Source organism: Geotrypetes seraphini, chromosome 14 (assembly GCF_902459505.1).
Source record: "Geotrypetes seraphini chromosome 14, aGeoSer1.1, whole genome shotgun sequence".
NCBI lineage: Eukaryota > Metazoa > Chordata > Amphibia > Gymnophiona > Dermophiidae > Geotrypetes > Geotrypetes seraphini.
In genome coordinates this window covers 1,512,508-1,525,835 of record NC_047097.1, presented here as the reverse complement: position 1 = coordinate 1,525,835, position 13,328 = coordinate 1,512,508, and the positions used below count along the sequence as shown (strand labels likewise).

Here is a 13,328-nt window from a genome sequence, read left to right as displayed (position 1 = left end):
TAATGTAATTTATTTCTTATATTCCGCTACATCCGTTAGGTTCTAAGCGGTTTACAGAAAATATACATTAAGATTAGAAATAAGAAAGGTACTTGAAAAATTCCCTTACTGTCCCGAAGGCTCACAATCTAACTAAAGTACCTGGAGGGTAATAGAGAAGTGAAAAGTAGAGTTAGAGGAAAAATAAAAATAAAATAAACATTTTAACAAGACAGCATTGATCTAAATACTTTGGAAGGTAGAAGAGAGGAGAGAAAGGAATAGAAGCAGAAGGGGGAGCCGTTGAACAGTAGAATTCTGGAGAAATTTAAATGATAGAAATAGAACAAAACAAAGACAAAAGGCAAAACAATAGATAAGATTAAAGATAAATCATAAGCATAGATTCATGCCTTAGGTGCAGCAGATGGCGGCCAGATTCGTGGCCATGTATCCCGTGTACCGCGGGTCGTGAGAGAGGGTGAGACGTGTGCAGATGCCGTACTCCCCTTCTCCTGAGAGGCCCTAACACCCTTTAATTCCACCTGAATCGCAATTGCTGCGTCCAGGGCTCCTAAACTGCGCGGATGGCGTTTTTGCAAAACGCAAGCCCAGTTCTGGGAAAAGTCTCCTCAGTCTGCTAATCTTGTGAGATCTGAGACTCACAGAGTGGTTCTGGCCGCCGGTGACTGTTTTTCCCCAGATTTTGGGCTCTGAGGTATCTGGCTGTAAAAAAAACCCCTAGAAAGAATAAAAGAAGCTTTGCCTATTTCCCCAACTCAGACTCCAGTGCAACAGTCTGTTCCACCTTTAGATGCCAGCATGATGATTTGTTCCTTTGCTGGGGTACCAGAAAGCATGCGGCTCGTCCCCGTCCTTGCTTCTACTTCGGTGTCTGTGCCTTTGCTGTCGCCTGTTTCTTCGGCGGCATCAGCAGATGTGGCTAACTTAGTGGATCTGGGTGATACCCAGAACAATGGATTCCGAGACCTTGCGGATCGACAGGTTGTGTGCCGGCTCTTCAAGACTAGCCGCCTGCCCGTCTTTATTTCTAGGTCACTGTGAACACAGAACCTGATTTCGGACCATGCGTTTCCAGCAGAATGTACAGTTCTGAGTTCTGAGCCTCTGCTGTCCGCCTCCTTGCTGGACAATGCGGTTTTGGCGGAAGTGCTGTTAGAAGTCTAGGAGTCCATGGAGGGTTCCATTATCCTTGGACATGGCAAAGTTGTAACCCCTGGCATCGGACTTCAACTAGAGACTGGTCCCGCTGACAGTGGATTCAGCTGTGGCTGAGGTCATCAAGCGTACCTCTTTATCCTCAGATGGAGGGATTGTCCTACAAGATGTTCTGGACTGAAGAGTGCATTTTGATCTCCAGCGTTTTTCTGTTTCCTCTACAGTGGGAAGGCGAGCTGCAGCGGCCACTTCCTTGTGGCATGGGCATGTCTGAATTTTGTGACAGATGCACTCTGTAGCATCTTGAACGAAGCGGGGAGCTTCTTCAGGCTCCGCTCGGCGAATGACTTGGATTCACCAGTGGTCAGGTGCTACTTTATCTAAAGGTTACACTGAGCAGATTCTCTTTTAAAGATTCGATCCTGGTTGACCAGGGTTTGGATGGCCTTATGGCTAGTGTTCAGGTCCATAAGCCTGAGGTGCTCCCTGGCTCTAGACCTCATCCAACCAGGGGTGTGGGATGACTGGATTTTCATCCCTTCTGGTGCACTTCTCAGTACGCAGGATCCCCGGCGACAGGACAACGTTTCAGAGCTCCCTCCAGTCCTCGCTTTGGAGGTGCAGTGTACCAACAGTTTTCCTACTCCTGGCCTTCTTCCCCTCCCTAGAGAAAATTACTATGCCAGGTCTCTGGTGGGGCCTCCCCAATTCAGGGAGGGGGCGGTTTTCGGCTTTCCTTCTGGAATGGCAAATGGTAATCTCGGACCAGTGAGTCCTCAACTTGCTCAGGGAAGACCTTTGACTACGGTTTTTCCGGCCTCCATCAGAATTCTTCCTATCTCCTCCTGTGAGAATTCCGGACAGGGTCAGCAAGGTGCGAGCCACGATGAGCAGGTTGTTGGATCTGGCGGCTATAGAACATAGAAATAGACGGCAGATAAGGGCCACGGCCCATCTAGTCTGCCCACCCTAATGACCCTCCCCTACCTTTGCCCTGTGAATAGATCCCATGTGTCGATCCCATTTGACCTTAAAATCAGGCACGCTGCTGGCCTCAATCACCTGCAGTGGAAGACTATTCCAGCGATCAACCACCCTTTCAGTGAAAAAGAATTTCCTGGTGTCACCTCGTAGTTTCCCGCCCCTGATTTTCCACGGATGCCCTCTTGTTGCCTGTTCCAAAGGGAGACTTGGGCTCTGGGAGATACGCGATTTACTTCATCATGCCAGTGAAGGGCTCTGAAGATTGCAGACCAATTCTGGACCTGAAGGCAGTGAACGCCTTCCTGCGAGTTCCGTGTTTTCAGCTGGAAACGGTGCGTTCAGTGGCGGCAGCAGTGGCACCTGGGGAGTTTTTGACTTCCTTGGACCTCTCGAAAGCGTACCTCCACATCTCGATTTTTTGTTTTTCCAGATCATCGGAGGTTCCTGAGGATTCATGTTCATGGGAGGCAATTCCAGTTCGCGGTGCTGTCCTTTGGGTTGGTGTTGGCGCCCAGATCATTCACCAAAGTCATGATGGTGGTGGCTGCCCATCTGCTCTCATTGGGTGTGCTGATCCATGAGTACCTCGACGACTGGCTGATCAGAGCGTCCTCTTTGTAGGAAGGCCAATTGGTGGTTCGCCAAACGGTTACTGCTGGACAGTCTCCTGTGTTAAAACAACTGCACTGGCTTTCAGTGTCGCAAACAGAGCTTGTATGGATTTGTGCCATTGAATTTTCAAAATCTGTGGGAAGTGTATCAGCCGAGGAGAACACTAAGGTCGGAGGGTGCTTTGAGACTAGTTTCCATGAAGGAGAAAACTGTTCGATAGGCTAAATCTAGAGCAGCAATGTTAGAATTTTGGAATTCCCTTCTTGCCATCCTGAAGACCTGTTCTGACTGTTTACAGTTTAGAAAGATGTTGAAGACACAATTGATTGTGGAGGCTTTTCTTTGAAATTGTGTTGGTAGGCGTTACTAATAATAAAACCCTAAGTGCACATGCGCACTCCTACCTGCGTGATCCGTAGCTCCATGGCTGGCAGAGAAATGTTAAAGCGTGCGGCGCATGTGTGTTTGGCCCATGCACACGTTCGGAGCATGGGCGCATGACGGTTTATTGTATCCAGCAGCGGTTACTGTGTGCCGGTTGCCCCCCCAAAAAAAAAACCAAACCAAAAAAGAGGTAGGTGGGAGAAGGGGCATGATAAACAGACAGGCAGTGGGCAGGGACATTGACAGACAGACAGAAATAGAGGAAGGCTTTGAAAAGGAGGGCAGATGCGAATGAAAAGCAGCGGTTCGTGCCGGTGGGCCAGAAGAGACCAGGAGGCCAGGATGGAGGGAGGGTAGGAACAGGGGTTTGGGAGCAGGGAAGAGGTGCTGCTGGACAGGGGGGAGATAAAACGAAGGGAGATGGACTGCTGCTGGACAGGAGGAGCAGGCAAGGGGTGGTAGTGGTGTACAGCTGAGGAAAGAGAGAGACAGAAAGACAGACACAGACAGACAGAAAGACAGACACAGCACCCGGGCTTAAAGACTAGTATTTAATAAGAACTCTGGAATGTGGGGGTGGATATCATGTAAACTCATTGAGTTAAGAACATAAGAAGTTGCCTCCACTGGGTCAGACCAGAGGTCCATCGCGCCCAGCGGTCCGCTCCCACGGCGGCCCATCAGGTCCATGACCTGTGAATTGGTTCCTGACCATGTCTATAACCTACCTCTGCATCTATCTGTACCCCTCAATCCCCTTATCCTTTAGGAACCTATCTAAACCTTCCTTGAACCCCTGTAGTGTGCTCTGACCTATCACAACCTCCGGAAGCGCATTCCATGTGTCCACCACCCTCTGGGTAAAAAAGAACTTCCTAGCATTTGTTTTAAACCTGTCCCCTTTCAGTTTCTCCGAGTGACCCCCTAGTACTTGTGTTTCCCCACAGTCTGAAGAATCTGTCCCTATCTACCTTCTCTAGGCCCTTCAGGATTTTGAAGGTTTCTATCATGTCCCCTCTAAGTCTCCGCTTCTCAAGGGAGAACAGCCCCAGCATTTTCTTGTGTCCCTGTATCGTACTTTGTTTCTTTTGATGCGCTCATGCCACCCCTCTCTTTAAGTCATTTCACTGGCTCCCCTAACTGCTATCACATAGGGTTCAAGATCTTATTGCTGACCTACAAGTGTATTCATTCTGCTGCCCCTCAATATCTCTCCTCTCTCCTTATATACCTCCCAGAGAACGCCATTCCTCAGATCAGCTGCTCTTAGCGTTACCCTTCTCCTCCACTGCCAATTCCAGACTTCGTTCCTTTCATCTATCTGCCCCACCCCCTATGCCTGGAATAAATGACCCGAGTTTGTCCGTCAATCCCCTTCCCTAGTTTAAAAGCAGCCTGAAAACCCACCTTTTTGATATAGCTTTCAATCCATAACCCTACTCCCCATTGACCACCAACCCAACCAGCTGATTAACCGTTCCCCTTAACTCAGGCATCTCAAAGTCCCTCCTCGAAAGCCGCAACCCAGTCGGGCCTCCAGGATTTCCCCAATGAATACGCATGAGATCTTTGTGCATGTACTGCTTTCAATGCATATTCATTGGGGAAATCCCGAAAACCCGACTGGACCATGGCCCTCAAGGAGGGACTCCGACACCCCTGATCTAAAATGAAGATGTTGGTGTCCTCTTATATCAGGGATCTCAAAGTCCCTCCTCGAGGGCCGCAACCCAGTTCTTAGGACCTCCCCAATGATATTATTCTAAGTGGGTTAAATTATTATGTGATTGGAATGTAACTGAATGCATTTTGTAAATGTACTGCCCTTTGAACTACTGTGAATGTTTTAATTGTTAACCGCTTAGTTATAGACGGTTTTGAAATTTTTTTTTAATAAATCTTTATTCATTTTTATCTCGTACATCAAGTGAAGATACACATATTAAATCAATTTTTACAAAACACATGAAATTACAATCATATAATCTTATAGAATAAGAATAAATACCCCCCCCCAATGATCAATACTTAATTGACAATATTATACATATATCCTATCCCTATCCAAGTATAAACTATTCATGTGCTTAAGATGTCTGATCACTAGAATAAGAAATCAATGGTTTTGAAATTTTTTTTTAAAAACTGCACCAGACAAAACTATGACTATCTGGCAAGTTCCAGGTCTGCATCACTCTTTATAGTAACGATAGTCATTGAGAGCTCGTGTTGTATCCCTACATCTGTTGGTTGGGTGGCACAACCTCTTGTTTGGACTGATCTAGCAGGATAAGAAAATATACTTGGCCATATGAAAATGAAATAAGTGTGTATACTTTTCCTTCCTTGGTCTGAAATCACCATCTCTCGATGTGGCTCATAGTCCTTGAGTTACATTGTTGATGCAGATGTGTTTGTCCTTGGAGAATTTGATCTTGAGAATACACCAGTTATGCTCAGGTACAGTTAGTATTTTCCTGTTCCTGAAGGGCTTACAATATGTTTTGTATCTGATGCACAAGGAGCCATAGTGGGATTTTAATCTCGCTTCCCTGGTTCTCCTCCACTGAGGTACTGTGCAACCATTTATCTTGCCTGAACTGTATTGCTGTTGTATTACAAATAGTTGACTCAGTACTAGAATTAACAGCTATTAGGTTGCATACAAAAGTGTTTTAGAAGAACACTGCCTGTTATGCCCCTTGTATCGTCTTTGTTGGAGCATGAAAGAATCTTTCACATCCTCATGTCTGTGTGTGTGGCTTTTTTTTCTTCTTCTGTAGATCCAAAGCAGGAAGATGATATATCAGCCATTCTTGTGCATGAAGCCTCCATTATGAAATCTTCCCGTGGCACTCGTGGCAGACGAAATAACTCTAGAAATCCAGCTGCTTCTCATTTTTATGATGCAGAAAACTCACGCAAATCAAGGTCTCGAACCAGCACCCTGCAACTCATCTGCAAGTCAGAACCAGAGCCAGAACAGCTTGAGTATGGTGGGTACTGAAAAGAGGACAAGAGAAGGAAACTGAAACATATAAAATGAGAAAAGGTTTTCTAGTACGACAGACACTCCATTCCCGAACGTGTGGGTAGTCAATCCCTTCTTGTGAGAATTCTTGTAGAGAGCTTCATTAGCATTCTTTTGCTCTGCCTGCCATCCATCTGGGCTATCCTCCAATTCCTCAGTTGTCTCTCTACAAGCGAGATGGTAGGAGCTCGTATTTCTACTCCGTGTTTTTTTTTTTAGTTCAATTCAGTCTTTTTTGCTAACCATTTGAGAAACACTGACCTAATGGTTAGTGCAGTGGACTGAAATCCAGAGGACCCAAGTTCCATTCCCACTGCAGCTCCTTTTGACCCTAAGCATGTCATGTGAACTTCCATTGCAAGACCAGAAGGAACAGAGAAAGCACCTGAATATAATATGTAAACTGTTGTAGTTGTACCACAAAAAGGCAGTATATTACATGCATTACCCATTATATCAAAGTCCTTAAAACCTTCCCTCTAGACCAGTGGTCTCAAACTCGTGGCCCGCCAGGTACTATTTTGAGGCTCTTGGTATGTTTATCATAATCACAAAAGTAAAATAAAACCGTTTCTTGATCATATGTCTCTTTAGCTATAAATGACAATATTATTATTAAGACTTAGTCAAAAGGAAAGATTTATAAACTATAAAGAGTTTTAACTCATGCAAAATTGTCATTTCTTTAATAAGACATTAACTGAGGCCTTCCAAGTACCTACAAATCCAAAATGTGGCCCTGCAAACGGTTTGAGTTTGAGATCACTGCTCTAGGCCATCCTGGTCAGTAGGCTGTGATTTTAGAAGTATTCACTCTTATGATGGAGGGTATGAAAAATGGGACAAGCTTCTTGATAACTCTTTGAACAACAATGGGGAAAAGTCTGCATGGGGATCCCATTTTTAGCCCCCACCCCACAGTTGTTCTCGCTACTTCTAACCATTCAAAATATGACCTTCTTGATCTCCAGGTAGCCATGATTATGAGGGAACTATCTTCCCAGAATGAATAGGATATGATGTTAGATAACCAATAGAAATTACCCTGGTCTCGCTGACATATCAACCTGATCTAAGGGCCATTGAAAAAGAGAACTATTGCTTCAGCTGAGGTAGGTAGGCCATTGGGAAGAAAGAATAATTTCTTAGTCAGGTATGCCAAATGACCAGAGCATTAGGGGACTCTGGTGATTAGACTGAGTCTTTGCATAAAAGTTTAGCTTTTCTTCTTGTCTGAGATCCTGTATACTGTATATGAGTATATGGTGATCTTTGTGCAGAAATGGTACACTGAGAAGGGGATATCTTTGAGGGGTGAAGGGTTCCTCAATGGATCTATGACAAGTAAATGCCTCTAGGAGCTTTTTTAGTCAAGTCTTCATAAGACCTGATGCAGATTCAAGAGAAAGAGTTGAAGGTTTCATGGGTTTGGCAAGCCCACTTAAAGGCACAGGAGTCCAGGTAGATTGCCAGAGAAGATTAGTAAGGCAGTATCCCTCATCTTAATCTCTTGTTTTCTTTAACCACATCAATTGAAGAGAGACCCACATGGTGTACAGGAATTCTGGAAGTTGTCACGGCGTCTTCCAGGGTAGATCTTGTGCACATCCCACATGACTGGATTGGTCTATTAAGGACAATAAGGAAAGCAAAATTTAAATTTACCTTTTAATTTCATTTACTTTAGTTATGCAAGATCAGATCAGAATACACCCAGGATAATCACAATGATAATTCTCAGATGGCCAAGATCAGAACACTCATGTTTTTGGTGTAATGGACTCTCTTATTTTTGCATTAGTGGACATGGAGTGAGGTTTTTGATGGTATCTGTGTTGGTTGTAGTATTTTAGAAGCCAAAAAACAAATTACTTTGTTTTATATTTGACAAAGTATGCTGACAATCTATAGGTTGTAGCTAACCAATGTAAGGGGAATGAGATAAGTTGTGAGCTTTTTAAATCTCTGTCTTCATCTACTAGCAGGAAAAACATACTGTATTTCCCTATGTATAGGCCGCGGCCTATACATGGGTTTTACAATCCCCTGCAATGGGTGCAGCTTCCTTATATGGGGCTGCCTATCTAAAGATATCATAGATAAGCCGCCCCATTGGAAGATCAGCTGTGGAGTCTCCTGTACCTGAAGCTCCCTCCTGGACGGCTGCCTCCTGCCTCATTGCGGGACTCGTGAGACCCGCAAGCACTGATGCAGGCTTTGAGGAAGCAGCGTGGGGCCAGCTGGATGATGAAAAGAATGCTACTGCCTTGCACCGCTGGCGGCAGCCAGTGAAGGTATTTACCGCCCCAGTCACCCCATTGTATAGGCCCGTTTTAGGTTTTAAAACGCTTAGATAAGCCACGGCTAGTAACAAGAGTTTTAAAACCTAAATCAGCATTTCCTGAGGCCTATACATGGGGAAATATGGTAATCCACTTGTCTGGACTGCTGAAAGGACAGGAAATTAGCAGGTAAGTTAAAATTTCACCATAGTATCTAATTGCATTTATAAAATTGTATTTATTTTTCATTCTATTCAATTACTTACTGGTACAAAGAGAGAGAGAAAGAGAGACTTTAAACCCTCATTTTTCTTTTTTAGAGATCACTGAGGTTCATCCTTCAGTAATTGGAATCAGGTAAGCGGATGATCTGTAAATTTTTTAGTATGAACAATAATTGAGATTGGGTGTCACCTACAGAGCATTTTACATTGGTGATCGTCACTGATGTTTAAGTCAGGGCCACTTTTGATCCAATGAGTTGAAGGAGAGTTGCCAAATATTTTCTCATGTGAGATCACAAACTTACAGATCAGTGTGTGTCAGTGACATCCACACCACTAGACACCTTCAGACTGTTTATTAGACGTTTCTTCAAAGAAATGGGCATTTTCCTTACTTTCAAGCATTTGGCTCTATCTCCTATCCACTTCCCCCCTTGGTTAGAGAGACAAAGAAAAAGCCAGAATGATGATGAGGGTTGTCACAAAGGTCCATTGGCCCTTGGGCCTTGCATTGAAGTACACTAATTTACATTGTGAGAGCTTATTAGCAAATAAAAATCCCTTCATAGAACAAGGGCAATGTGTGCTGTAGAAAATGTGGAAAGGGCAACTGTAAGGAAATAACTTTTGTAGTACTTCTCCAAGGATAATTAGGCATTAAATTCTCACAAATGGGTGACATCCTCCACAGAGCCCGTTGTGGACACTGCCAACTTCACTGTCTCTTTAAATCTTTTAAGCAGAGCCCCCACTATGCAGGTATGGGTGCATTTCTGTTCAAGCGCAGAATTTGCAGTCTCTCATTTTCCACAGAGCAGAGAGGTTATCTATTTCAATACTTAGCATGTCAAACTTTTTTGGTTCCTTCCTGGTTTTTATTTTTGTTTTGTTTTTCTTCATTTTACACCTTATTTGTTTGTGCATCTTAATTTTTCTTTTTTATATTTTTATCAAATTTGTATTTTTGACCTATGTGGCTCTAGAGGCCTTATTTCACCCTTGCATTATCAACATTTTTCAATATAACTGCTACTCGAGCTGAACATACTGTCTCAGACTAATAATCCATCTAACACATTATTCTGTTTCCATAGTAGCCAATCCAGCTCACAAATACCTGGTAGAAACCTAAATTGTAGCAACATTCTATGCTACTGATGCCAAGGCAAGTGGTGGCTTCCCCCATGTCTGTCTCAATAACATACTATAACTTTTTCTCCAGGAACTTGTCCAAACCTTTTTTTTTAAACCTATCTACATTAACCGCTGTTTACACATCTTCTGGAAATGATTTCCAGAGCTTAAGTATACTTTGAATTAATAAATATTTTCCTGTAATTTCATTAAGTGTCTCCTAGTCTTTGTAATTTTTGATGCAGTGTAAAATCAGTCCACTTATACCCATTCTACACAACTCAAGATTTTGTAGACTTCAATCATATCTCCCCTCAGCTCTCTTTCCAAGCTGATGAGCCCTAATCTCTTTAGTATTTCCTAATTTTTGTTGCTCTATTTTGAACCTTTTCTAATTCTGCTACATCTTTTTTGAGATATGGTGGCCAGAACTGAACTCAGTACTCAAGGTGAGGGCACACCAAGGAGTGTTACAGAAGCATTATAATATTTGAAGTCCTACTTACCATATCTTTTCTAATAATTTCTATAATCCTGTTTGCTTTGTTGGCCATCATTGCACATTGGATGGAAGGTTTCAGCCTATTGTCTACGATGATACCTAGATCTCTCTTACTTGGGTGCTGACCTCTTAAGGTGGACCATAATTTGGATTATGCATCACTTTGCTTTTGTCCACATTAAATTTAATTTGTCATTTGGATGACTGATCACAAGTCCCGAGTATATACTCAAATGAATCTTCTCCATTGGTTCGCCATTGAAAACTATGTGGCCATACGTTACATGACCTCAAATATTCTCCAGCAGTTCTATTGGCTTCTGGTGCAAAACGCTAGCATTCTGAGTCTGGGGACTCCTCTGGTGGAGTTCGTGTGTCTCAATAGCTCCCTGCTATGGATGTGGGGTGTGACTTTTGCCTGAATTTATTCAGCTTCTCTAGAAAGCTTTTTCTATGGACCCTGCATGTTCATCACGATTGGAGGGCGCAGGAGAACCATCTTGGCCTGTTACACCATTGGCGAAGCTTTCTGTTTGGGAGTCCTCTCGTCCTACCATGGCAGACCTCGATTGCATCAGCTGCCATTCTAATGTTATGCCAATGCTATCTCCTGACACTGCTTCTATTTTGGATCCAGCTGATACCATTGCTGGGTCTAGTCACCCTGAGAGTCCGGAAATGATCCTGCAGTACCCAGGCTCTTTTAGCATAGTTCTGTCTCTCTTCTCATTGCTGATGTTCTAAAGGAACTCAAGCTGGATCCTCTTCCCACTTCTCAGGTTTTGTTCATGGACCACTGTAAGGTACTGTCTTCCTTTTTTGCCATCTCATCCGCAGCTTATTGGACTGATTCAAGCACGGGACTCTCCAGGAAAGCTCTCTGCGGTCCTCTAAAGCTATGTTGAAGCTTTAGCCGCTGGTGCCTGATTTTTAGCAGGCTTTTGAACACCATAAAGTGGATTCCGCTGTGGCGCAGGTCATGAGGTGCACAGCCCTTCCTAGTGAGGGGGTGTGATGCTTAAGGATTCTCAGGATCGCAGAATGGACATTATGTTGAAAAAGATCTTAGAAGTGGCGTCTTTGGGTCTCAAAGCAGCAGTGGCCATGTCCTTTATGGCTCGAGCCTGTCATTCTAGATTGTGCAATGTCTCCTCTGTGGACATTCATTATGGATGGTGTGGATTTATTTAGCAGACATCCTTTATGATTCTAGATTGCGCGGTGTCCTCTGCGGACATTCCTTCCTGTCCACTGTTCATTATGGATGGTGTGGATTATGTAGCAGGCGTCCTTTATAATCTCATCCAAGTTCTTAGCAAGGTCAATTTATACAGTGTCTACTTGCTGGACTCTTTGGATCCGTAATTGGGTGGGGGATGCCTCCTCCAAGGCTACTCTAAACAGACTTCCTTTCAAGGGCCATCTTCTATTTGCTAAAGGCTTGGATGACCTTATGTCCAGTGTGGCTGAGCGCTGCTGTGAGTCTCTCCTTGTGAGCTGGTCTCAACAGCCAATGGGTGGGGCTTGTAATAATTTTTGTTTCTCCTGCAGGTTTCATCAGGATTCTGCAGGATGTTTCCTCTCAAAGATATTCCCAGGGCTACCACCCTCATTACAACAGTTCCATTTCCAGGTGGCCTCAGGCTTCTAGTTTCTGAGCAGCAGCTGCTCCTAAAGAACCAATGGCACTAGGAGTCAGTTGGAGCTTCCTCACATTGAAGGTCGCTTTTCTCAGTTTTATCAGGAGTAGACTTTTGTTTGGTCAGATCAGTGAGTTCTAAAGATGCAGTACATGCTGGAGATATTTGTCAGAATTGTGCTCACTTAGAGCTTCTAATATTACAATTATGACCAACAGAAAAAGATTTAAGATGAACTGGACACAGATAGAAAGTCTGACACTAATAAGCGTAATCTTAATTAAAGTAGGACTAACTGATAGAGCCTACCAAAATAACTACAAACTGAGCTGCTTCAACAGGCATTAAAATATCCTTCAATAAAGCACACCAATTTAAAAACAAATACAGCACCCATTCGAATCAAGAAACCCAGCTAAAGCTGATGCCATCAAGAATGGATACACTAGGGTCCCAGATGTGATTGTAGGAAATAAGAAGATGAAACCCATAATACCTGAAGTTCCTTGCCGGTTCAGCAAACATTGGAACAGTATCCCACCAAACTTTCAACCCACTTACCAAAAGAAAAGGGTTTAGACTAAACTAAACCTTAGGTTTGTATACCGCATCATCTCTACATTCGCAAAGCTCGACACGGTTAACAGGAGTTAGGGTAGAAAGGAACTCCAGAGGAGGGAAGGATGAAGAGGAAATTTAGAGGACTAGAATAATCAGAGAGGGAGGAAGAGTTACATTTTTGAGAATAACAAGGTTTTCAGATGATTGAGCATTCAGTCTTTTGGGATATGAAATATCTGTCCCCTCCGGTTTCCAATACATCCCCATGTCCGGCATTCGCATAGGTTGTTCCGGCAGTAAGAGCGGGATGCCAGAGGGGAAGCCGGAGGACGCTGCAAAGAGCAAGCAGCACTAGTACAGACTGCGGGCCGCAATATAGTACTTGGTGGGCCACGGGTTTGAGACCACTGCTCTATAGAGTCCAACTTTTCTTCCTTTCTCCTCCGCCCCCATTGGCAACATGTCTCCCTCGCTCTCTCATTCCCTCCCCTGCTGCAAAGGTGGGAGGACTCAAAATGTTTGCAGGAGGAAGAGAGAGAGAGAGAGACTGCAGAGAGGTGGAAAGATTCTGGACCAAGGAGGGAGGGAGGAAGGAAGGAGAGAGAGGCAGAGAAAGACCCGGAAGAAAGAACAAATGCTGGACATTGGAGAGGGGGGAGGGTTGTAAGCAGAAGAAAGACAGAGAGAGAGGCCTGGACCAAAGTGGAAAGACAGGAGGCAGATGCAGACAGAGGGTGAGAGTCCCTGAGGAAAAACAGAGAGATGCAAGATCTAACAGAGGAAGGAGAGAGAGGGAGACATGTTGCCAATAGGGGT

The 13,328-nt window shown here is 44.0% G+C and overlaps 1 protein-coding gene across 1 annotated transcript in view; it reads left to right on the top strand.

Moving 5' to 3' along the window:
- The window catches only part of ZFP91 (ZFP91 zinc finger protein, atypical E3 ubiquitin ligase), a 119,877-nt gene that overhangs the window by 28,359 nt on the left and 78,190 nt on the right, over positions 1–13,328 (top strand). The window contains 2 exon segments of the mRNA XM_033920160.1: positions 5,922–6,134; positions 8,772–8,808. Coding sequence (XP_033776051.1) covers positions 5,922–6,134; positions 8,772–8,808 — 250 coding nt within the window.